Here is a 26,365-nt window from a genome sequence, read left to right on the forward strand (position 1 = left end):
GAAGTGAACTCTTGTCAGGGACACAAGATATACTACGTAAAACTTTGTATGAATTTAAAAAAGCTGTGATAAATCCCTAAGAATCACCAAATATCTTTCTTTGGATCCATCACAACTCTTTTCATTTGTACCCTTGACGTTTCAGGTAGTATTTCTCTAGGCATGTCCCATCTGAAAACACACTCCTTTTTTCAGATCTGAAGAGCGTATCCGTAAGCATGTCCGGTTTCCAGCTGTCCACGTCTGTCCTCTGGTTATAGACGGGGTACCAAAAAAAAAAAAAAAGCAATACAATAAATGGTCTCAAATCAGTGAGGTGTCTAAACTGTGTGCCTTTAAATCCTTGATATCCACAGCGCAGTGGTTTAGGAAGAGCTGTGTGTGGCCACGTGGGAGTGATGTTGCTTTGAGGGGATTTTAAGAGCAGTTGAACCGTAACATCTTAGCAGCTTCAGTATGGAATATTTTAAAATGCAAAAAATATATTTTAAAGCAGTGGAACGTCAAAGATGACACCAAAATATCTTTTTCTTATAATAAAATTTAAACCAAATCACTGTTTTTGGGACAGAAGTGAAATCACAAACCAGCTTGCTGTATGATCTGCTACCAACATGTCGGATTCATCTAATCAGCTCATTAACAGACCTTCCTGTGTAGAAATGTGTGTTGGATCATCCCTGTGCCATTGATTAATGGCATACATGCTAATGAAATGTTTTTTTTTTCAAGAAATATCTACGCCAAGTTCCAAGTGGTGGTGTGTCTCTTTCTTTCTGTCTGCCTGCCTGTTTGTCTTTCTTTCTTTCTTTCTTTCTGTCTGTCTGTCTGTCCTTCTTTTTTTCTGCCTGCTTGCCTCTCTGTCCTTCTTTTTTTCTGCCTGCCTTCCTGCCTGTCTGTCTTTCTTTTGGTCTTACTCTGTTTCTCTCTTTCTTTCTGACTGTCTTTCTTTCTGTCTGTCATTCTTTTTCTTTCTCTGTCTTTTCTCTGTCTTTCTCTTCCCCTTTCCTTTTTCCTTTTTCTGGTCACTTGCCTTCCCTTTCCTTCCTTCCCCTCCCAAAATTATGACCACTTCTGCAGTCATTATTTAGGTTTCCAATTAACTTGTCTGGTTTGCTTTTCTTAAAATATAAACAAAACTATACTTGAAACCACATCCACCCTGACCAGGATACAGTAATTACGGTTGATGGGTAAGTAAATGTGGTAAATACATCACGAATGTCCAGTATGCTCGCATGTGCTTTCATTTCCTGTAAGTTTCAGACCTGGCAGCTTGGTTCTGCTGTCAGGGATAAGAGGAAAACAACACTATGTTTGAGTCTGTGACAGTACTGAAGTTAGAATCATAAAATAACTGAACGTTTTCTAGGTCTTCCTGTCATAAAAGGTGTATAGAAATATTGTAGACAATTACTGAACCATAAAATAAGTTGGTGATTTTGTTAGTGTTAATTAGAAATGTAACATTTATGTTAGCTAGCTTGGTAAATTGGTGGCGAGGCTGCTGATGTGCAATGTTACAAAAGCCACAATCCTTGGTGGTAACTCTCTAGTGTCAAGGAAATGCAGTTATATTCATAACTGAGAGTGAAATTTGGTTAGGCACTATTGCTAGTTTTGCCAATAGCTAGTGCATTCTGGATTGAATGTGAGCTAAATATAAGCATGTACAATGGAGGTCTTAATTGTATTTGAAATCTCAGACATAAATCCATTTGAAATGTGCTTGGAGATTCAGTCCACAGCAGTATATATGCCAGTTTATTTTCCAAGTTATAAGAGCCAGAACATGTAAAGCCATGGATAAACACCACCAGCAAGAGATTTTTGTTGCTGCCTCAGCTCCAGCTCCAGTGTTCCCAGTTTGATTATGAGTTTAGGTAACTATCAGCATGACGTTTCTCGGAATGTTCTCCCTGTGTTTTTCTGTTCTCCAGTTTCCTTCTATAAAAACATGCTGGTAGGTGGACTGGTTGTGTGTGATGGACATGGTGTCATATTCTGGGTGTGTTCCCTTATTCAGGGAGCTACAGCTGATCTGTCTTCACTGAACATTACTATCTATAGTAGTCTATGAAGTGCATCTAGTCTCGCGAGATTTGAGTCTCGTCTCGTACAATCTAGGGGCAGTTCCCTGAGCAGCGCGAGAAATAAAACACTAAGGGCACGCGCGCTCGGGGTGAAGAACAGGCGGTGATGCTCCGGGTTTAAACATTCTGACTCGAGTCAAGTGAGTTAGAGTTTTACAGATGGACTCGTGTGAGTTTTGGATCCCGGCTATATGTCGCACCTGTAAAATAATCGTGCTGGGAGACGCCGGTGTGGGAAAAACGAGCCTCACTCACCTCTACTGCAGCGGAAAGTTCCCCGAGAAAACCGACTCCACCATCGGCGTGGACTTCCGAGAGAGACTGCTGCACGTGGGGGGCGAGAAGGTCAAGGTAAAGGCGTAGAGGTGTGTGTGTGTGTGTGTGTGTGTGTGTGTGTGAGACATGCAAACCAAATCAAACAGACTGCTTTAGGATGAGTAACAAAGTTGCAAGAAGTGAAATCATGCTGAAATGGATTTATCATTATTTATCATTTTTATGCGAATAAGCGGAAACATAATTAGGATTATATAAATAAAAATAAATGTGAAGAAGTAATCTAATAATTAGAATAATATTGATACTGTGTGTAGTGAAGTAAAAATAAATAAATATAAAAAATAATAAAAAAATACATCACGTAAAAATCAGAACCATTTTTAAATTTATATATATATATAAATTATTTATTAATTATTTATTTTATTTAACACATGATTTTAATAATATTAACGTTAACCAAATGCATATTGATGCATTTAAATTGATAGAATTAAATACATTGTAAAATATAAGGAATAGGAAATGCTAATAAAATACAAATAAGAAGTTGTAAAATAATAGAATTATGTGCACATTCAAATATTTTGTCTCATGTTTCTCTTTAACGTAAGAGACAATAATCAGTTTGTGTTTTTTAGGGAGAATCCAGCATGAGGTCTGTGTTTCCCTGGGATTTTTAAAAATGTCGTTACAGACTGATGTTGCTGTTAATGAAGGGACTTTTGTGGCCTACAGAAAAAAGGGAAATGAAATTGCTGAAAAGCTGCCTGTTGCTACGTACATGAATCATCTTCCCCTTAAATGGAAAACATTTAAAACATGCTCACTTTTTTTTCAAACAATGGCTCTTTGTCCAACCCAGCCTCACACACACACACAAACCTTATGTGTTCAAGTGAATGTGTGTGTGTGGGTTGCTAAGACACTCTGTGTATGTACAGTTGAAACAGTCAAATGCAACCAAAGGCGTGACAACAAAGCACACTGGCTAGACATTTGCTTATCTGAAAAATGTAAAAATCAGTAAATGTGGCCATTATTGTATTGTTATGCCATTAGAATTGTTCTAAAGTTGCATCATATCTTTTTTGCTTTTTTTCCCCCCATCTCTGTCCAGGTGCAGTTGTGGGACACGGCTGGTCAGGAGCGTTTTCGGAAGTGCATGGTACAACACTACTACCGCAATGTACACGCGGTCGTTTTTGTCTACGACGTCACTAACGTGGCTTCATTCCGCAGTCTGCCCCTCTGGATGGAGGAGTGTCAGCAACACTTACTTGGACCAGACGTGCCCCGTGTGCTCGTGGCTAACAAGGCTGACTTGGTGACCTTGAGCACAGCCTCGACCATCGAGCAAGCACGGCACTTAGCTGAGGTCCACTCTATGCCCTTCTACCTCTTTTCAGCTAAAGGTGGCAGCAGAGAGCAGGTGGATGCTATCTTCAGCAAACTGGTACAGCAGATAAGTAGGCACAGAACAAAAAAAACAGAGGTGGTCAGGTGTATTAAACTTTGTCCAAAAGCCAACACTGTGGAAGAGAAAAAGGAGAAAGGGATCTGCAACTGCTGATGGAGGGATGACGGGTAAAATGAGGACAGACTGAAAGTCTTTGGCTGTCTTTTATTCCAGACTTCTTTTGCACTTCAAGACTGTTATTTTGCACATCGTTGTTGATTTCTCATCAAGACTCTGAAGTGCATTCCACCAGAGGAAAAAGAATTAGCAACAAGGAGAGTGTAGATGAACTGATGTCTTTTGCAGTTTGCACAATCATTTCAGCCCAAATCAGTCTATACGTATGATGAATTATACTTTGCTACAAATATGTGCATCAGGATTTTGATGTCATTGTACCCTACAAAAACATTTCATGTCTGTGGGTGCGGGTGATGAGGTGTAAAGCTCACAGGACAAAGAAAAGCCATGATGTTGAATACAGGAGGGTGCTGGTTGCTTATGCGGCATTGTATGATGCTTTGTGGATACATCCGTCTTTAGTTGACTGAGTGAGATCGGTTAATTATGTACAAGAGTGAGCGGGTTGGTCAAATTTGTAGGTCTTATTTCTGATTTAAAGCCACTTTCTGAGGGACTTTTTTTGGTATCCGTTTAGAAATGCACCACTGCTGTCATGTCACCTGTTCAAAATGTTTGCCATATTTGTACTTTTAAAGGAATGTACGCTGACACATACGTGCATCAGCAAACAGGAAGGGTCACTCAGATACAGTCAGTATTTCCCCTTCAGTGAACTGGCTTTTTCAGCACAAATGTTGGTTTAAAAAAACATGTCTGATTGATCAGTTGAAAATTGAGTTGATTTTATTTTTAGCCAAATCATTGTTGTGATCTGAATTAGTTGTATAAATGCCAAATATCTACTGATCATGCTGGACATCATATTGTGTCACTGACCCTTTAAACCTTAAAAATGATCTCAGTATTAATTATGCACCAGGTTGTTGCTCAATATACTTGTGAGCTTCTAATATGTTTATTTTCTAACACAGAATGTTTTGTCTTAGTGTCTAATTGAGTAATTTATTCTGATATTTCTCACTGAGTCTTCTCACTGAAGTTGAAATTCTGGACCTTAAACTCATGATCAACATTTCATTTTAAATCCAGTTCCTTCTATCACATTACAGCTTAAATAAACAGATCTAAACAATTGTGTGTTTCATTTCAACCTGCTGCACTGTGCGTCTGTGTGTGAACACAACATATGTGTGTGTATCATTAATATGATTGTGTGAGTTCCTGTGAATGCTTCTCACCTTCATGGAGTTGATGAGTGTAAGAGTTTACTGGAAATTACACTCACCTGTCAGTTTGGTGTCACATTCAACACATTGCTGTAGCTAGAGACAGTGGAGGCATGGAAGAACAAACTAAGATTTAAGATGCGCTAACACTGGAGTTTCGTATTTTTGGAGCAATATCCTGTAATTATGATCGGCCCTGGTGTGATGTCTTACTGGAGGGAAAGTACTGGATTAGTAAAGAGCTAAACTTCAGCTGGTTTATTGTTTGTAAGAGATATGAAATGCTATGCTGTCTCACTGATTTGTTCCACTAGCTTGCTTGTTTCTTAAATGGAATATCATTAGCAGGTTTCTTTAACTAATATGTATATGTACACTGACCAGACATAACATTATGACTGTATTGTGTTGGCCCCCATTCTGCTGCCAAAACAGCCCTGACCCATCCTGCACTGTGTTTTCTGTCACCTTTCTATCAGAACCAGCATTAACTTCTTCAGCAATTTGAGCAACAGTAGCTCATCTATTGGATCGGATCACACGGGCCAGCCTTCACTCCCCACATGCGTCAGTGAGCCTTGGCCGCCCAAGACCCTGTCGCCAGTTCACCACTGTTCCTTCCTTGGACCACTTTTGATAGATACTGACCACTGCAGACCGGGAACACCCCACAAGAGCTGCAGTTTTGGAGATGCTCTGATCCAGTCGTCTAGCCATCACAATTTTGCCCTTCATCAAACTCACTCAAATCCTTGCACTTGTCCATTTTTCCTGATTCTAACACATCAACTTTGAGGACAAAATGTTCACTTGCTGCCTAATATATCCCACCCACTAACAGGTGCCATGATGAGGAGATAATCAGTGTTATTCACTTCACCTCTCAGTGGTCATAATGTTACGGATGATCTGTGTATGTACATATTGCTCTTTTATAGAACAGGGTTCCCTGAAATGATAATAATTAAAGAAAAGCTCATCTGTGCCTTTCAGCCCTATCGTCTTGTTTTTCACAGACCCTTTCTTTCAAGACTGAAGGGGTTTAAATCTTTGAAGAATTTCATGCAAAAATATGAGGAAGTAGATGCAAAGTTCCTTTTTTGAAGACCACTTCTTCTTCCACTCCACGGAATGGACTTTTTCTCTAGGTGGGTTTAATTATTAGCATAGGGTGTGACTGTTTTCAGTGTAACGTAAACAAATATAAAATTTGACTGTTCAAATGTGTTTAAAACGTGAATGTACATTCTGAACATATCAGTCAAAAATTCAAGGGGAAGAATAACAGGGAAACAGAATTCATCTGAATGAATGAGCCAGGAACAGGAAATAGCAGCTGTGCCATAATCTAAAAAAAATATTGAGAGTATTTTGTGTAAATTTCAGACTAGAAGAAACAAGTGGCCTATTATTAGAAATTTATAGTTAGCATTTATTTTGGAGCAATGTTGCCATAGTGAAACAGGCTGAAAGAATTAACGATAAATTGAAATGAAAAAATCTTGGGAAGACGTTTCCTGAAAAATCTCAGGTTGGAAGAATGTGGAAAGCACTGCTAAATGACATTTTAACTCAAACAAACTTAACTAGAGCCTTTTTAAAAAATTTAGAGTACCTGCCTTGTACAAATTGTCATCATGATTTGACAAGAAATCTGTCTACACCAAATCAAACATGAAGCTCAATACATATTGGTCCCTGGGATGTTTTGAGAAGGAAATGTTAGCATGCCTGTGGTAGGAAATTCATTTTTCTTTATTAATTGTTTTATTCTGGTCAGGGTTGTGATAGGACTGGAGCCAGAAATACACTATAAGTGGGATACCGGTCATACAGAGCACCATACTCACATACTCATAAGTTCATATGTTCACAGTTCTCAATTTATCACCAGCATGTTTTTGGAAAAGGGGAGGAAGTTTGATAACCCAGAGAAAACTGTCATAGTCATAGGATTAAACCAGAGGCACTATTTGTTTCTTGATATTAGAAACATCATAAACTATTCAAAATATTGAGCATAGATTTTTTTTTTTTTTACAATGACGCATTTAGGGGTGAATTAATTTGGGTAATGGACACTAGATGGTGTTCCACAGTTTGTGTGTGTGTATGTGAGAGAGAGGGGTGTGTGTGTGTGTGTGTGAGTGTGTGTGTGAGTGTGTGTGTGAGAGAGAGAGAGGTGTGTGTGTGTGTGTGTGTGTGAGTGTGTGAGAGAGAGAGAGAGAGAGAGAGAGAGAGTTGACCACTTGAGAAGGAAAGAAGAAACAGCTTCATACTGTATGAGCGCTGGTGTATAACTGCGATTTTAACCGTGATCATGAATGCTTTGTGAAAGTGATCCAGTTTCAGTCATTTCTCGCTCTGTCAAAATGACTGTGCACGCGCTGAATTGAGGAAATGTAATTACATCACGGACTTTTCACCATATCACCTTAGTTCACTGGTCGAACCGCAGGATGTACATGTTGCTTTTCGCCGTGTTTGTGCTTTTCACACATGCTCTAGCAGGACCCGAGTCGCGCGCGCCCTGTCCGGCCAACTGCGACATGACCAAGTGCCCGGCGCCGCGTGCTGCATGCCAGGGAGGACGCGTGCTGGACCGGTGCGGCTGCTGCACGGTGTGTGCTTCGGTGGAGGAGGGCGCAACCTGCGGCCGCAAGCGCGATCTTCCCTGCGCCGCTGGGTTGGAGTGTGTGCACCCTGGGGGAAAGAAATCTTCTAAAGGGGTTTGTCGGTGTAAGAGCAGACACCCGGTGTGCGGCAGCGATGGTAAGACTTATGAAAACCCCTGCAAGCTGGAGGCGGCCAGTCGCAGAGCGCGGCAGCGGGGGAACGCTCCAGTCACCAAGATGCACAAAGATAGGTGCGCATCTGCAGCTCCAGGTAGGGCACCGCAGACTAACATTATCATATACGGTGCAAATGAACTGAATTGGATTGAATTATTTAATATATAATGCAAATGTGTCACACCAAGCATCACCAAGCGTCATATAGCACATCCCATGATGCTTGGTGTGACCCATTTGCGTTATATATATTAAATATTGGTTTATATCAGAGCTATGATGTACGCATATAAAAGTAGAGCATTGTATTCTAAACATCTGAATAAGGATTTCTACCTTTAAAGAGATACATAGGCACTGGAAACCGCCCCCCCCCATTTCAGATGGCTGCTGAAATCATTAACATACCAGAACTCAGGAACAATTTAATTGAAGACTAGACAACAGTTTATTTTCCATCCAGACTTCCTGCATTAAAATCTCACAATCTTATGAGAAGAGTTTTTCTTTGTTTTTCTTTTCAGTTAAATTACTGTTGCAAAGATCAAAACTATATATTAATATATTATAAAAAAAAAAAAGATTCCTGCCACTGCACTTCATCAACAATGTGTAAAATACCATCTGAGAAGTCAATCAAATTATTTATAATGTATAAACCCAAAGAAAATCTCCAAAAGCACCCACAAATGTAAAAGTCTATCAATACATCCATCCATTTTCTGTACCACACAAAGCAGGAGGGAACCTGATGTCTATCCCAGAAGTGGGGGTCACCCTGGATGTGGTGCCAACCCATCACAAGGCACAATCACCCACATACTCTCACACCCATTCACACACTGTGGACAATGTAGAGATACCAGTCAGCCTACAACACATGTCTTTAGACTGGGGGAGGAAACCCCTGAAGCACTGGGAGAACATTAAAACGCTGCACAATAAATTACATGACACATATCAGTATCTTCGTTTACACTAAAGTTACAAGGCAATAATTTGTTCATGAAACAATGTGGATAGGATATCCTTGGTATTTAAAATGTACTGAAATTAAATTGCACAAAACACATATTGCCAAAACTTTGAGATGAGAGAGAGAGAGAGTCTTTCCATTTAAATTAATAATTTGCATTCATAGAGATGTACATTATGTACAGATGTATAAAGAGTCACACTATTTGCACTTAATGTAAACAGTTTTTGTGTATATGGGATATATTTGCATAAGGATAAAAATAAAACTCGAACTTAGCATTTTTATGGAAATAAACTGAAATGGCCAGACTAGAATATTCTTTATCATTTGTTGCTATATTTAACTCTGTGTTATTTTTACCCCATTTTCTCCCTATTGTCTGATTGCCACTAGCTAGTTCTTCCCTGATCATATGAACAGCATAGCTAGTAATCAGGGAGGGCCAGGTAGAGTGCATGCTTTACATGAGACACGAAGTCAGCCATTGCAGCTTTTCACACTGCTAATGCTAATACAGCCCATGATAGGCCAACTGAACACAGCTGAAAGAAAATGTTAACTGCCCTCTTCCATATACCCACAATTTGTTAGTGTTACCCTGATTGACACTGAACCAAAGAGCCAGGCTCTTGTCAAGCCATAGATGACTTTAATATCAAGAGTCAATCTCCCAAACATGACATTCATTTTTTTAGTATCTTGTTTAATAGAATGTGTAAATCTAGGAGAAACGTTTTAACATTGCTTTCTTTAGTGACTGTTGAATATTATTAACATGCATAATTCTTTCTGCTAGTATAGGTTCTACACACCACAGCAGCCCCAGGTACAAGTTTAACTTCATCGCTGATGTTGTGGAAAAAATTGTCCCTTCTGTGGTCCATATCGAGCTTTTTCTCAGGTAAAGACCACTTCTGTGCTTATTGATTTGGTGATGTTGTGCTAAATGTTGCGTCATATGACATGGCTCGCACAAGTGCTAGAAAACTAGAAAACTCTGCTTTATGCTGTAGCACTTATAATAACCTAGCAATATAACAGTCTCTCCATCACCAAGAAAAAAGTGCAATGTAGGTTATGTTCCCCCGAAATTCTGACCCTTACAAAATTTCTAACACCAGAGACTCCATCAAAAACTGCTGAATTGTCCCTGTGAAGGAATTCTTACTATAATAATATCACATTAGAACAAGTGCATTAATATAGATCTGTGATTTAAATTACAGCCAGCACTAACGTCATAGCTGCTGTTAGAAAATGAATCAACACCTTCTGGCCAATCAGAACTGAGAATATTACAGGGCTGAGGAATAAAATAAAGTACTGACCTACTTCTTCCCCTGCCCTAGTTTACATTACTTGTCTAAGTGATGAATCCAGACTGACCAAAAAATTGTTGAGGCATTGCTCAATGGACATCTGGTTTGGTTTCTGGTTATGGTTCCAGTTTAGTTTGATGGTTGAGCAAAACAACTATTATACCAATAAATGTGAAATATGTGAAAAATAGCCAAGCATTAAAAGTTTAAATAGGACAAGATGACTGTTTTGATGATACAGCTGTCGTCCTGCTTAATGCCATGTGTTTCTCTGGATTGCTGCACTACTTAAAAACTACTTTTAAGTAGGGCAGAATTATTTATGTCCACAATGCCAGCTAATCATTAATTGTCTTGTTTCATTCACTACTTGGATAGATACAGTGATCTCTCACTGACCTACCTGGTGACATTCATTTTAAATACCCAATATTTCATATATTTACCTCAGGTGTCTGTTTATGGACACAGAAATATGCTTGGAGATCTTCCTGATGGGAGTGTATAAAAGTGTACAAGAGACTAAAATCAACTGTTTCATAAATCATGTTTAGAATGAGCTATCATGTTTTACCACCTTTGTTAGCCTCAGATTAAAATAATCTACTGTAGATCTACCGTACATCTCTGACTTTGAACATGACTGGGGAAAAAAAGCATGGAAAGTTTTATTTTGTAAAAAAAACTTTCAGTACAGATTTTAAATTGGTCTTTTTGCCCCAAACATGTACATGCTGTTACAGGAAAATAATCAACAACTGGGTTGCATGATCTATTACCCCACAGCAAAGCTAATTATTTTCCTTTAACAATATGCTCCTGCCATGTTTTATTACTCTTACACCACTGCAATTTGACAGTAATTATATATTTTCTTACACAAATGAGTTCCATTTAATGCTGTTGAACGTCCATGGAACAAGATAGTTTCCATTACCATTTACATTCCAGCAGCTAAAACAGATGTCCCCTCATATTTTCATGAAGTTCATCAGACAGGGAAAGGAAAATGCAACTTGTGATGTTGCCCAGAAATTGTTATGTCCTGAAGCCTTCTCGTAATGAAAAAAGTAAAAGCTATTGCGTTACCTTAGTTACATTTACAAAACACTAAAACTGGGGACAATATCCATAAATGTTGAAAATCTCCTTACTGAAAACCTTAACCATTTTAACAAATAATTGATGTTTGTTGTTAAACAAATGTTGAACATGTTTAAAGTACTGTATCTTAAATATGTGGAGCAACAAGTCCCTTTGAATGTGTTGTTACTATAGAACTGATAATGTATTAGAATGAGTGCATTAATATAAACCCGAGAGTTGAATAACAGACAGCACTGTTGTCAGAAATGGAACGAGTACATCAGAGGGACAGCTCATGTTGGACGTTTGGGGGAGGCCAGATTAAGATGGTTTGGACATGTTCAGAGGAGCGAGAGTGACTATATTGGTAGGAGAATGTTGGACATGGAGCTGCCAGGAAGGAGGCAAAGAGGAAGGCCAAAGAGGAGGTATATGGATGTAATAAATGAGGATATGAAGCTAATGGGTGCAAGTGTTGAGGATGGAGAAGATAGGGATAGGTGGAGAGAGATGATTCGCTGTGGCGACCCCTGAAGGGAAAAGCCGAAAGAAGAAGAAGAAGAAGAAGAAGGAGACAGAAATACTGTTATAGAAAACTAACCAACACCTTCTGCTAATCAGTGCTGTGGTATAGAAGCATTCATCTAACTTTCCTTACTTTCATGTTAAAATATAACATGCTTAGAATTAATTTTGTACAAATACAGTCACTTCTTCAATGTTTGTGTCTAGTCATCCACTGTTTGGCCACCACGTGCCGTTGTCCAGCGGATCAGGATTCATCGTGAAAGATTCCGGTGTGATCGTGACCAACGCTCATGTGGTGAGCAGCAGCGCCAGTACAGTGGGCCGACAGCAGCTTCGGGTGCAGCTTCACGATGGCAAAAAATACGAAGCCTCCATAACAGACATCGACAAGAAGTCTGACATCGCCACTATCAAAGTCAACACACGGGTATTAAAGCAGCGTATTTACAGTAGGGATGAACCTATGGATGGACCAAGCATTTACGACTGACTAGTTGTGAAAACACATCATTGTACTCAATCAGTCCTTGAAAATAGACGAATACTAATTTGCTGGAGATAAATTGCTATTAATACTATTGAATGAATATTTAGTAGAATATGCCTTGTAGTTTATCAAATCCTGAATAAAAAATTTTCTGGGCTTGTTCTTTAAAACTAGATCACCAATTTTATTGTTAAAGAAAAATGTTAAAAATAGTTTCACATTAACATCTAAACTATACCATTAAAGTACAGTATGACAGGTATACTACCGCTCAAAAGTTTGGGATCGCTCAAAAAAGATTTATTGTTTTCCAATGAAACATACACGAAATTAGTCTGAATAGAAAATATAGCAAAATAACAGGACATGCAGACATGTCAGAGTTAGAAATAATGATTTTGATGGAAATGATAAATATTTTCTTCCAGCTTTCCTTCAAACCTTCATAAAAAAAACACACCTTTCGCAGCAATTACAGCCTGGGCATTCTAGCTGTCAATTTTTCTGTCAATGAGATTTCACCCCATGCTTCCTGGGGCATCTCCCATAAGATGGATTGGCTGATGGAGTCTTCCTCCGTAGCTGAAATCAAGCTGAAATATGCAAGTGATCCCAAACCTGTATGTCATGATAAGACTATAGATACTGATATCTTCATGACCCCACACAATATGGCTGTCTATACCAAACACACTCATTATGACCATCTTAAATCATAATTTGACTACACTACATGTAAGTCAAGCTAAGCAAGGCTAGGCTGTGAACCAGAAATTCACACTTCCTAAAAAGGCTTTACTTTACAAGACTGTAAGGTTTCCTGGCACAGCCTAGTCCTTTCCCTTGAGACATTTATGGGTGTTAATGAGCTTTCCACATTCACTGTATATTAATCATCTATTATCACCACCTCTGATGGCAATTCTCACATATACACCAGATCTGGCTGTGTGAGTTTACCTCTCATGCTTTATGAGCTGGTTTATATCTCACTATCCAATGAGTCTAGGCTACTTAGACATATTAACGTTGGCCTGCTACAGAGCTAGTACGGGAATTTTAGAAATAAACACTGACTAGTCTGACTGGGAAATGAACTGAATGCTTGGTTTATATGATTGGAGTTGGAAAAGAGATTGTATGAAAGGCTTGGATAAGAAAGGCAGTGGCGTCAGAGAGTGTTTTTGCTTAAGAGTGTTAGCAGACCTCACAGAGAGTTTGTTTCTGTTTTCATCTTTTCTCATCATATCTCTGTGTTATAGCCCTTTTGTTGGTTACAATCAAACTCTTTTTTCTTTGTTACTTTTTTCTTAATTTTAGCCCTTACACTGTGTTTGGGTGACTTTATTTCTTAAGTTTTAAGACATACAGAGCGTTGTGCTGAATAGAATATTTTATCATTTTATTTATCCTTTAAGACCTAATTTACACTACCAGTCAAAAGTTTGGACACACCTTTTTATTCAGTGTTTTTTGTTTAGGGATTTATTTTCTACATTCTAGAACAATACTGGAGATTTCAAAACTATGAAATAACACACATGGACTTAAGTAATCCATATGTAACGACAACAAAAAACAGTCAGTTGTTATTTTAAGACACGGAGGTCAGGTGATCTGGAATAGTTCTTGCAAGAACAGTATTGTCAAGTGCATTTCCAAAACCCATCAAGCACCATGATGAAACTGGCTCACATGAAGACCATCCCAGGAAAGCAAGACCAAAACTTACCTCTGCTGCAGAGCAGAAGTTCATTTAGAGTTACCAGCCTCAGAAATCACCAATTAACAGCACCTCAGATTAGAGCCATTATGAAGGCTTTACAGAGCATCAGTAGCAGACATATATCAACTGTTCAAAGGACATTATTGTGTATTTCGGCCGCCTTCAGCATTGTTTTACAATGTAGAAAGAAATAAACATCAGGAAAGACCATGGAATTAGAAGATGTGTCCAAACTTTTGACTGGTAGTGTATTTGAGGAGACACAGAGAATGAATGAGAGCGTGGCATAACATGTTATAATAATTATGAATCATATTGATTTGTAATCTGAATTTCATAATAAGAAACTTTCTTTGGAAGTCAAAAAGTCAAAAATGTCTCATCTTTGCTAAAACGCATATTTACAAAATATTGTAAATGATAAAAATTTAAATTGCACCCATATAGAGAATTCTAACAGTCTCCTTTTGTATATGTCTATTTTTCCACATCAGAAAAAGCTTCCAGTTCTTCCTCTGGGCCACTCAGCTGACCTGCGCCCGGGTGAGTTCGTGGTGGCCATCGGCAGCCCGTTCGCTCTGCAGAACACTGTGACTACAGGCATTGTGAGCACGGCACAGAGAGACGGCAAAGAGCTCGGCATCCGGGACTCAGACATGGACTATATTCAGACTGACGCCATCATCAATGTGAGACTTTAGTCTAAATGCCATCTCTAATGTCAGCGCCTAAATTTTGGACATTTTTAACCTTCTCTTTTTCTCACACCAATCTCTTGAGTAGTACGGAAACTCAGGTGGTCCACTCGTTAACCTCGTAAGTATTAGACTTGTATCAATTTTCCATTTATCAGAAATATAGTTTACCATCACTACAGAAGTGATGCTCCAGGACATTTCACTCATATTGTTACATGTTTTACCTCAGGATGGTGAGGTTATTGGGATAAACACACTGAAGGTGACAGCTGGGATCTCCTTTGCCATTCCGGCAGACCGTATTAACAGATTTCTAGACAATTCCTATGACAAGCAGTACAAAGGTAAGAGCTCTGGCATAACTCCAGTGTAAGTAAGCAGAATTGTTATTTACTCAGTCATTAAGAAGAAAATCATGCAAATCAGTAGAGTGAAGACTTTGAAGTAAATCCCAGGTATCTGTTTCAGATAAACACAGACTAGTTAGGTTGCAGTACATGCCATCTCAGCCTGTGGCGTCTGACTCAGGTGAGAATTGATCCTATATATTTGATTTGATATTTGATTTTCAGTGCATTTCAGTAGGTATGTCTTTTTTTTTTTTATTATAAATGTAGAAAATGTGGGAAAGAATGTTGATAGTTGCTGTAATGTGATTACATGAACTAACTTGTTTCAATAATAATGTAATATCAAAAAGCATGGTATTAATTTATTAATTAAAAGCTGTAATTGTTGGAACATAACTATCTAATCTTATCTCTGGTACAAGAGATTGCTATATCAGCACACCCCATTTTGTATTATTCCACACATCTTTGTGTTTTGTTCTGTACATATTTCCCTGTCTTTCTTGTTGAGATTGTTAGTACTATGCTATTTGAAAGCAATGCAACATCAATTAACATAAAAATTCCCCAACTCAATTTTCAGATGTTCAATGAAGTATCAGTTCAATAAAACTGACAGTTTTTCACTTACGGCAAATAAAGTTGACTAGATATAACATGTTCAGTGCCTGGCATTTGCTGCTGTAGCGTTGTACTTGAGCTACAAAACTAACATACTGTATCTAACAACAGAGAGACATTTGCAACTAAAACATTTTTGGTTTCATTACTTCGTCTTTACAGTATATACTGGTTTCAAATGACGTTGTTAAACTATTTTAAAGCCATTTTTAAACAATCGAATGTTGGATTTATTCCATTGCCCATGACACACCTTCTGAACTTTTTGCTAGTTTTATTTGTAACATTCTTAACTAAGATAACTATTGGCCTTAATTTCAGATGTAAAAGGCACAAAGAAAAGATATCTTGGAATCAGAATGATCACCCTCACAAAGGAGTAAGTAAAACTGCTAGTCATGATAGAATTTGCATGATTTGATCTGATTGGCTAGAAGGTGTGTATCTGTAAATGGGTTAAATGTACAATAATTCAGTGGGTTAAATGTACACCATCTCTGCTATATGTTGGGCCACATCACCTTCCCCATTATTGATTATTTTCCTACAGCAGCAACACATGGAGTGCTTTATTATGTACAGCTTCATTCAATTCATTTAAATTCATACAACATGCATGGACATATTAATAGGTACATATGAACAAATGTTAATAAATGTATAATACTTGTGTTAGTCACTGTAAGAGCATATGTCAAATGCTACATATGTGAGCATATGAGCATATGTGAAAAAATTAGGACGCCAAATGAAAGCCTGTGTGTGTTTTTTTAACACAGTTAAACATATTTGATCAATATTTTAATAATACTGAACGATCCAAGTAATATACCTAAACAAATAGAACCAAAGAAAAGTCTTTTTTAAATGATCTGTAAAATGTCATTTAAAAAAAACCAAATTCTTGCGAGGAAAAAGTAAGGACACCCTCATATTTATTTGTGCTTAAAATGACCTACAGGTGTATCACATCAGGTGCAAGTTATTAGAACATTGTTACAGAGCATTTTGAAGGAGGCCTGCCTTATTTAAACCTCGGACATTTAGCTTGGTTTGCTCTTAATTGTTGAAGTGAGAGGTTCTGAGTGAGAAGACTAAAGTTTCCCAAAGAACACAGAGATAAAAGCCAAGACTTCTGGAATAATGTGCTTCGGACAGATGAGTCTGAAATTGAATTATTTGGACACCATAACAGGGCATGTTTGGCGTAAACCAAATACAGCATTTCAGCAAATGAACCTCATACCAACTGTGAAACATGGAGGTGGAAGTGTTCTGGTTTAGGGATGCTTTGCTGCAGCAGGACCTAGCCAGCTCACAATCATAGAATCCATTATGAATTCTACATTGTATCAGGAGGTGCTTGAGGAACATCTCAAAGACCATCTGTCTGAATTAAAGATAAAGCGGAAGTGAACCTTGCAACATGACAATGACCCAAAACAATGACCAGTAAATCCACCAAGGACTGGCTGAAATGTAAAAAAAATGGAGAATTTTGGAATGGCCAAGTCAAAGCCCAGATCTAAATCCTATGGTGATCCTGTGGGGTGATTTGAAATGGACTGTGCATGCAAGGAACCCCCTAAACATTACACAGCTGAAAGAATTCTGTGTGGAGGAGTGGGGGAAAGTTTCTTTCAGTCGATGTCAGAAACTGGTAGATGGCTACAAGAAACATCTCCTTGAGGTTTTTTGAGACAATGGGGGAAACACTAGCTATTAGGGCATAGGGTGTCCTGACTTTTTCCTCAGGTGAAATACTCATTTTTTGTTGATTTCTTTTGAAAAACAAAGTGATATTTTGTTGTTTACATGCAATTACATCACTTTCATCTACAGGTACAAATTAAAACAAGATCAGAAATTGACATTTCTTAATAAACTGAAGAACTGAATATTCAGTGGGGTGTCCTAATTTTTTCATATGACTGTATGTAAATAAAAGATATTTTGCTATGTTTGGAAATTCGATATGTAATTGTATTCTTTTGTTTCATCTCTTTCATTTAAAAAAAAACAAACAATTTAGCCTGGTTAAAGAGATGAAACAGCGTGATCCATATTTCCCAGATATCAGCAGTGGAATTCTTGTCCATGAGGTCATTCCGGATTCCCCTGCACAAAAGTATGTCCCAGTCACGATGCTAATTAGGATTACATTTTAAATCACAATAAACCAAACTGTGAGAAATCTCTCATATACTGTATTTGTCCTTGCTTTCTGTATTCAGGGGTGGACTTGAAGCAGGTGATGTCATTGTGAAGCTAAATGGTCGATCGTTGGTCAGCACTGATGATATACAGTTGGCGCTTCATGGAAACACGGCACTTCTCTTGGAAATTCTTCGAGGCAGCAATAGTCTACTATTCAACATTGAACCACGTGTCCTTGAGCAGTAAAAAATAAAAGGTTGCAAGAAAACTGAGGTAGATTTAGATGACAGATGTTCTCAATATTACAAAAGTGCAGTTAAGATATGTCATGTATTATTGACCAGAGGACATCAGTACATTGTAAATGATGACTACGATTTTACAATTGCTTCTGATTTTAAGTGAAAACACAGATTTTACATTGTTTTATATTCAGATTTTGACATACAGTCACTGGAGCCAAATGTCTGTCTTTAAATCCTAGTTACCTCACTGTATTCACTTTACAAACTACTTGAGATGAAAATGTTCTATGTTCTACTTTACACTACATTTTCTTAATGACTGGCTGAGATATGTTCCTGGCTTCATACTGTAGCATTCTAGTACAGTGTTCATTATTTAAGTGTTGTTTATCACACCAGTGCAAGCAGGTCTTTCTATATACTCTAGCATGTACATTTTTTATACATGATATATATTTTACAAATAAAACCTTCTTAATAAAATTTATTTGTATTGTAACATATTATTTAATCATTTATCACCTTCCTAAACAGAGCAAACAAGTACTAAAACAACTAAAAATGGTTTGGTACAGCTTATCGTTTTGCCCGGATATTTTTGGAGTAATCTTTACACTTCACTGAGAGCAAAGACATCTTAAAACTTGTGTTAAGGTACTTGGAAAGAATGCAGTTAGAGGCTGCTTAGACATATAACCTCAAACCAGCTGAGCTATGCTAGAAGGGTCAAAATTTTCCAGAGAAATACCCAATCTTCTCCACATACTGGGCAAAAGGCAGATGCCCTGATTTAATACAGGTTTGTCTGGGCAAAAACAGATGCAAACTAGAACAAGCTGATTTACTAAGAGTGTCTAAAGTAGATTGCTTCTTTCACTTGAGTACATCATATTTTGTTTGTTTGTCATAATAAATATGAAATTAATAGGATGAATGGACTAGTACTGGATTTATTAAATCCACTAAAGTAAACAAGCAGTTGCTAGGCAATGCTAGGCAATACTCAGAATCACAAGACAGGCAAATGGCAAAAACAAGGCCAAAGTAACAAAGTAATGTGAAGCAGGCAGTGGTCAAGACACTAATCAAAGCAGTTGCATTGCTAAAGCTTGGACTCACAACAGACACAGTGCTGGAGAGAGACTTCACAGAGCAACACAGACAGTCTGGATTATTTAAGGGGAGGACTGTGATTTCAAAGTGTCATTAGTAATAAGGAGATCCTGAGCAGGGATGGGAGATGATGAGATCCATCAAGCGGCCCCAGTCATATTCACATTCCTATACAGGGGTTATTAATCTTAAACAATCAGCCTACCTGTATGTTTTTGGACAGTGGGAGGAGGTCTTGATAATTATTGCTATTTGTGGCAGTGAAAATGTTCTTCTCTCTCTCTCTCTCTCTCTCTCTCTCTCTCTCAATCTCATACTGAAATCCTCTAATACCTCCTATGGAGTACAAGACCTACTTAGATTTATTGTTCTTAAATTCCATAGTGCTATGATTTTACATTATTACTGTCTCTCTCTGAGATACAAAAAGAATGCACAGATTATTGTTATTATAATATAGCAATCTCCTTTTTGGCTGTTACATATATTATTAGGAACATTACTCATTAAATTTCAGGAACCACTGGGACAGTTCCCTGCCAGACCACTGGAGGGGGTGCTGGCAGGTGAATCGGCGAGCATCTTGTCATTTGTTTTCCCCATGTACTTTGTGCCATGCCCTTCCCTATTGTTCTGCCTTCCCGCCTTGTCACCTGTTCCCCATTTACCTTGATGTTTTGCCCTATATATATATATACAGCTCTGGAAAAAAAATAAGAGACCACTGCCTAATCTCCAGATTTGAACCCTACTGAAAACCTCTGGACTGTCATCAAGAGGAAAATGGATGGTCACTACCCATCAAGAAAAGCTGAGCTGTTTGCTTTTTTGCAAAAAGAGTGGTATAAAGTTCCCCAACAGCAATGTGAAAAACTGGTGGAGAGCATGGAGCCAAAACGCATGCAAATCGGAAATTCCACCAAATACTGATTTCTTAATTTTATTTAGCCAAAACATTAACACAATTTGTTTACAAATTATTTGCATTTTGTTTTATTTGAGTTACTAAAGCTCTGCAAATACTGCATGATCTTGGGTTATTTTTAAGTGTTGTCATTTCCTTAAAATATACACTCTAAATAACAATAGTTATATTTTGAATTTAGGAGAAATATTGTCAGCAGTTCACAAAAAATGAAACAAAACTGTTCATCTCACCAATACATGAACCTGGAAGAAAAAAAAAAATAAGAAAGATTATTTTGCGGAGCTGTATATATGAGCCCTTGTCTGCCTGTCTTTGCCCCACGTGTTGTGGGGGACCCGGGTGTTACAATAAGATATTTTTATCATAAGCTTTTCCATTGAAAGTTCTATGAAGAGTGCGTTAAATTGGACACTTTTTACCATGACTGTGTGGTGTATGGCGCCCCTTGGTGGCACAAGTAGTGACAGAATAAATCGATTGGTGTAACTGGTGTGCACAAGTAAAAGCATATTTAATGTAAGTGTTTAAGAGTGTTTTTTTATGGAATAAATGGAATAATTTAATAATTATGACCAAAGTAAATAAAGGGAGTAAAATGGACACTAAAAGTGACTCTCAAAGAGCACCATAAATCATGCCTTCATTGCAGAGTATCAAGATGTAAGCCACTGTTGAGCAAAACGCCTTGTTAAATGGCATGTAAAGGAATCTGGCAGCATGTGGAAAAGATTCTTTAATCTGATAAGACAAAAATCGAACTTTTCAGGCAGAACAGCAAAAATTATGTCTGGCAAAATCAGGAACAGCATATCCCCTGGTGTCACGGGCACGCCGGTCCCAGCACTACCTCGCTCACAGTCACCTGAGCTGTAATTACTACACCTGCACCTAATTCACCCAGGGCCTATTTAAAGCCCTCACTCGTCAGTGACAACGGCGAGTATTAAGACTGCAATAGTGACGGCCACTAGTCTCTTCTTTTGCCTAAAAGCATATTATTCTGCCTGTTCGTCTGCTTGCCTTTTTTTTTCCCTTTTTGCCGGCCCATTTGTGTTTTGCATACATCCTGAGTTACGTTTTGCTTTCTGACTACCTCTGTTGTATTAAAGTGGCACTAAACCTGCTCTCTGCTTCCAGTGTGTGTGTGTGACCTGACACCTGGCTAGTTTCATCTCTATGGTGAAACATGCTGGTAAGCTTCAGGACAAGTCTGAAGATGGCAGTTCACAGAACCTTGCCATTCATCTTATGGAGCTTGAGAAAGAGCAGTTTTTCTGCTATTATTAAATACAGTATAGGAGACCAAACATAATGGCTAGGTAATTCTCAGAAATGTTGGGCAGGCTTATGGGCAATCGGCAAACATGGGCATACTAGACAATACTAAACAGGTAAAAGTGAAGCAGGCTACAAATAAAAAAAAGCAAGTAAATATAAGTGTCTACATGGACTACATAAAAATAGCTCAGTAAGGATGGTACATTTAGCTGATTGCACCACCCTCTGGAGAGCTCATCTGTCCCGCTTGGTGCTGTTCTCAAACCAGGCTGTGATGCATCTTGTCAGGATGCTCTCAGTAGTGCAGGTGTAAAATGTCCTTAGCATAATTTAAAGTCCTTTAAGCATCTGATGGTTTCCACATGGAACAGTCCCACACGAAAGGTACACAAAGGTTTGAAAGGTAATATTGCCATCCCCTGTGGGATGAATATCACCAGTGGAGATTCTGAGGACCAAGATGCATAGAACATTAGGTATAGCAAGTTTGCTCACCAGTTGGTAATCGATTAGGTTTAGGACTGACCCCGATTCCACCAGAGCTGAGCCATAGTAAGAAAAAGACAGTATTGTTCCAACTGCTTTCTGCGGCCAGAGTTAGAAAATGGATGGCGCAGTCAGCTGCTGTACTGTTCCGCTCAAAGTAGCTAATGAAGCTCCTGATTTGAGATTACTGTTCCACATGGCCAACACCCACTTGAGAGCTTTCCCTGTTAGCAATGTCATAACACTGTAAAATGTCTGTAGCATAGTTTAAAGTCCTAAGCATCTAAGGTAGTAAATACACCGCTGGTCCTTCTTCACCAGGGTGTTGATGTGAAAGAAACATGACAGGTCCTGCATGCTACACTGATCAGGCATAACATTATGACTACCTGCCTAATATTGTGTTGGTCCCCCAACACAAGAGATATAGTTTTGGAGATGCTCTGATCCAGTTTGGCCCTCGCCAACTCGCTCAAATCTTTATGCTTGCCCATTTTTTCTGCATCTAACATCAAATTTGAGGACAAAATGTTCACCTGCCGCCTAATATATCCCAACCACTAACAGGTGCCATGATGAGGAGATAATCAGTGTTATTCACGTCATCTGTCAGAGGTCATAATGTTAAGCCTGATTGGTGTATGAACACCTTGGTTCCGTAAACTGTCCACTCTGTTCACTGGGGTCCTGTTGATCAGAAGTGGTTGGCATTTCCTCTCCTGCTTTTCTTTTTAGGAAAGAAGAACCGTGGTCAGGGAGGTAAGAAAGAATCCAACAGTGACTTTCAAAGACTGTGTTTCAGGGAGACCAAACAAACAGTCTAGTTAATTCTCAGAAATGTGAGGAAGCCATATGGTCAATTGGCAAGCATTAGCATACTAGACAATACTTAACAGGTAAAAGTGAAGCAGTCTACAAATAAAACAGATAAAGTTTAACCTCACCACAGACATAACGCTGAATTGAATGGAGCTTATGTACTGATATTCACTGAGAGTTGTAGCATCTTCTGGAGTTGCAGACACCTGCATGACAAAAGACAGCCTTTAATCACTATACCTTAAATTATCACTGAAATAAAACTCACTTACAGGTACATCTAAAAAAATTAGAATATCATGAAAAAGGTCAATATTTTTTGTCACTCAGTTCAAAAAGTGAAACCCATATATTATATAGAATCATTACACATAGAGTGAAATATTTCAAGCCTTCATTTCTTGAAATTGTGATGATTATGGCTTACAGATAAGGAAAACCCAAAATTCTGTGTCTCAGAAAATTAGAATATTGTGAAAAAGTTCAATATTAGAAAGTCATGGTGTCGCACCCTAATCAGCTAATTACCTCAAAACATCTGCAAAGGTTTCCTTAGCTTTTAAATGGACTCTCAGTCTGGGTCAGTAGGCTACACAATCATGGGGAAGACTGCTGACTTGACAGTTGTCCAGAAGACAGTCATTGACACCCTCCACAAAGAGGGTAAGCCACAAAAGGTCATTGCTAAAGAAGCTGGTTGTTCACAGAGTGCTGTATCCAAGCATATTCATAGAAAGTTGAGTGGAAGAAAAAAGTGCGGTAGGAAAAGGTTCACCAGCAAGAGTGATAACTGCAGCCTTGAGAGGATTGTCAGGCAAAATCCATTCAAGAATTTGGGGGAGCTTCACAAGAAGTGGACTAAGGCTGGAGTCAGCGCATCAAGAGCCAGTACGCGCAGACGAATCCTAGACATGGTCTAAAAATGTTGCATTCCTCGTGTCAAGCCACTCCTGAACCAGAGACAACGTCAGAAGTCAGTGGTCCAAAGTCCTCTTTTCAGATGAAAGTAAGTTTGGCATTTCATTTGGAAATCAAGGTCCCAGAGTCTGGAGTAAGAGGGGAGAGGCACAGAATCCATGTTGCTTGAGGTCCATTGTGAAGTTTCTACAGTCAGTGATGATTTGGGCTGCCATGTCAACTGCTGGTGTTGGTCCACTGTGTTTTCTGAAGTCCACAGTCAACGCAGCCATCCACCAGGAAATTTTAGAGCACTTCATGCTTCCTTCTGCTGACAAGCTTTATGGAGATGCTGATTTCATTTTCCAGCAAGACTTGGCACCTGCCCACACTTCCAAAGGTACCAAAAGCTGGTTCATTGACCATGGTGTTACTGTGCTTGATTGGCCAGCAAACTCGCCTGACCTGAACACATATAAAAATAGACAAACACAATATGCAGTAGTATAGTGGGTTAATATGTGATGAGTAGAGCATTGTCAACACTTGCAGCACTGAAGTCCATGTGTGACTGTATGAGAGGTAATGCTGTTGTAATCATAAGGTAATAATATGGGGTGCTTATTGATTAAAGTACCAAACACCTGCTGCGTCTGTGTTATTATGTAGGGTCCTGAGACCTTGTTCCAGAACCTGGTGGACTTGGCCTGGACATTTTGGTGTCTTCTGTTCGATGATAGAAGTACACAGAGTTTATGTGAGGGATGGGGAAAGCCATAACCCTAACCCTCACATGTATATATATATATATGTGTATATATATATATGTCCAGCACCCTGGACAGCGGCGCGGAAGCAGATCAGCACCACGGCCAGCGTCGCTAAATTAGCGCGCAGGGCGGAGTGGGAGAAAGCATGCCGAAATGCTCTGGGCCAATCAGAAGTGCCCTTAAACCCTTCACCCTTTGGCAGAGCCACACAGCAGAGTGGTTGGCTCTGCCAGCCACACAAGGTGGGAAGGGCCCCCTACTGGACTAACAGGTACCCTATGTGTTGTTTCCAGGCAGTTCAGACTGAGAGAAGCCCCGTGTGGATTTGCTGACGCCCAGCCTACCTCCTGGATCTGCACCAGCCTCCTGCTGCCGCCCCCAGGCCTGGCCAGGACCCTGCTGCTGCCCACAGCTTCTTCACTCAGTTTCAGGGAAGGAATTGCCTTAACTGACTCTCCTCTTTTATGCTCCTTTTTTCCTTCTCTTCAAGCTTCATGTTTCTTCCTTCCTTGCCTTTTTTTGTTGTTAGTGATTAAAAGCTGGTATTAACATGCTACCTGGCTCTGTGTGGTGTTCTCTGTCCCCACTCAGCACGCTACACTGGTGGAGGATGCAGGCAGAGGACGCCGAACAGGCCTCAGGGGTCAGCCTGGAGCATATCCTAAAGCACCTGCTGGAGACAAGCATCCACCAGCAGGAGGCCATGAGGGAGCTGACCCGGGGCCTGACAGTTGCCACTGAAGAGCTAAGGGAGCTCCGGAGACGGCCCCAAGTGGCGGCAATCCCGCTTCAGGCCACGCAGCCCAGCCCCTCCTCACAAAGATGACCATGGAGGATGACGTGGAGGCCTTCCTCAAGACCTTCGAGCATACCTCTGAACAGGTAGGCTGGCCGCGAGGGGACTGGGCCGATGTGCTAGCCCCTCTCCTCACAGGGGCTGCCCAACTGGCTTATCATGCCCTCGAGCTGGATGAAGCGCATGACTGAGCTGGTGAAGGTGGAAATCCTTGCCCAGTGCTGCCGGTCTCCAGTCAACGTGGCAAGGGATTTCCATAGGTGGCGGTATGACCCCAGCACCAACCCGCGGGCCCAGATGGATGACCGCCTCCACTGCTGCTGCCGGTGGCTCCAACCTGACCAGCTGTCAGCCAAGGAAGTCACAGAGCGGGTGGCCATGGATTGGTTCCTGCAGGCCCTCCCTCCCGAAGAGCACAAGGCCGTGGGGCTCCGTAGCCCCACCTCCCCAAGAGAGCTCCTCGATGGACTGGAGTACGCACTGGTGACCCTGGAGATCAGCCGGGACCTGCGGAAGGCAAGCAGCCCCCTCGCGGCCCCGTCGATGAACCCATGCCCACCTAGCCGGAACTCGCACCACCGGCCCCGACTCTCAAACCCTGGCTGGCGGGATGCGTTCTGCACGCGACCACCCTGCTGGATTCCCCTCAGGTCATGGTAGAGTTTGAGGGCCACCCTGTGCAGGCCCTGCAGGACTCAGGAAGTACCATCACCCTGGTCCGACCCGGCGTCCTCCCCAAGACTGCAAAGCCAGTGGGGACTATACCCATCTCCTGCATTTACGGGGATGTCCGGTCCGTCCCAGCTGTCCAGGTCCTCATCTGGAGCCCAGCCGGTGAGTGGCCCATCATCATGGGAGTCGTTCTGAATCTCCCCATTCCTGCACTGCTCGGTTGTGACTGGCCAGGGTTCAACGCCGCCTTGAAGGCCCCCGCCCAGGCGAGATGGCCCCGGAAGCCCAGAGCCCGGGCAAAGCCGGTGTGCATGGCCGGAGGGGCCCTGGACCTGGTGCCTTCCTCCCCAGGTGAGTCTGAGAAACAAGCTAATCCCCTGTCTTCCCTATCTCAGCAGGTCACCAAGGAAGGGAGCTTCGGATAGGAGGAGGATGACAAGCTGAAGCACTGCTGCGGCCAAGTTCTGCAGGTGGAGG

At 40.1% G+C, this 26,365-nt stretch overlaps 2 protein-coding genes across 3 annotated transcripts; both read left to right on the forward strand.

Moving 5' to 3' along the window:
- The first annotated feature begins 1,934 nt into the window (after positions 1–1,934).
- LOC131350771 (ras-related protein Rab-33B) lies at positions 1,935–5,067 on the forward strand. 2 transcript variants are annotated; one of them, XM_058385636.1, is made up of 2 exons: positions 1,935–2,444; positions 3,499–5,067. In XM_058385636.1, the coding sequence occupies exons 1-2, from the start codon at positions 2,253–2,255 to the stop codon at positions 3,943–3,945; spliced, it is 639 nt and encodes a 212-aa protein (XP_058241619.1). In that variant the 5' UTR covers positions 1,935–2,252; the 3' UTR covers positions 3,946–5,067. The 2 variants fall into 2 exon arrangements, with proteins under 2 accessions (XP_058241619.1, XP_058241618.1); XM_058385635.1 differs by having other exon boundaries at positions 1,955–2,444; positions 3,493–5,059.
- Positions 5,068–7,363: 2,296 nt separating this feature from the next.
- Positions 7,364–18,587, forward strand: htra3a (HtrA serine peptidase 3a). The gene is made up of 10 exons (XM_058386842.1): positions 7,364–8,027; positions 9,714–9,813; positions 12,050–12,272; positions 14,553–14,747; positions 14,842–14,874; positions 14,986–15,100; positions 15,225–15,284; positions 16,049–16,106; positions 17,760–17,855; positions 17,962–18,587. Exons 1-10 carry the CDS (start codon positions 7,601–7,603, stop codon positions 18,128–18,130), a joined length of 1,476 nt encoding a protein of 491 aa, XP_058242825.1. The 5' UTR covers positions 7,364–7,600; the 3' UTR covers positions 18,131–18,587.
- The last annotated feature ends 7,778 nt before the right edge of the window (positions 18,588–26,365 follow it).

This window comes from Hemibagrus wyckioides, linkage group LG03 (assembly GCF_019097595.1).
Source record: "Hemibagrus wyckioides isolate EC202008001 linkage group LG03, SWU_Hwy_1.0, whole genome shotgun sequence".
NCBI lineage: Eukaryota > Metazoa > Chordata > Actinopteri > Siluriformes > Bagridae > Hemibagrus > Hemibagrus wyckioides.

Bases quoted from the DNA above. Each gene is read 5' to 3' on its own strand.
- LOC131350771 (XM_058385635.1), top strand. From the start codon at position 2,253: ATGGACTCGTGTGAGTTTTGGATCCCGGCTATATGTCGCACCTGTAAA. The intron at 2,445-3,492 runs GTAAAGGCGTAG...ATCTCTGTCCAG, and splicing joins TGGGGGGCGAGAAGGTCAAG to GTGCAGTTGTGGGACACGGC.
- htra3a (XM_058386842.1), top strand. From the start codon at position 7,601: ATGTACATGTTGCTTTTCGCCGTGTTTGTGCTTTTCACACATGCTCTA. The intron at 8,028-9,713 runs GTAGGGCACCGC...CTGCTAGTATAG, and splicing joins GTGCGCATCTGCAGCTCCAG to GTTCTACACACCACAGCAGC. The intron at 15,101-15,224 runs GTAAGAGCTCTG...TATCTGTTTCAG, and splicing joins CTATGACAAGCAGTACAAAG to ATAAACACAGACTAGTTAGG.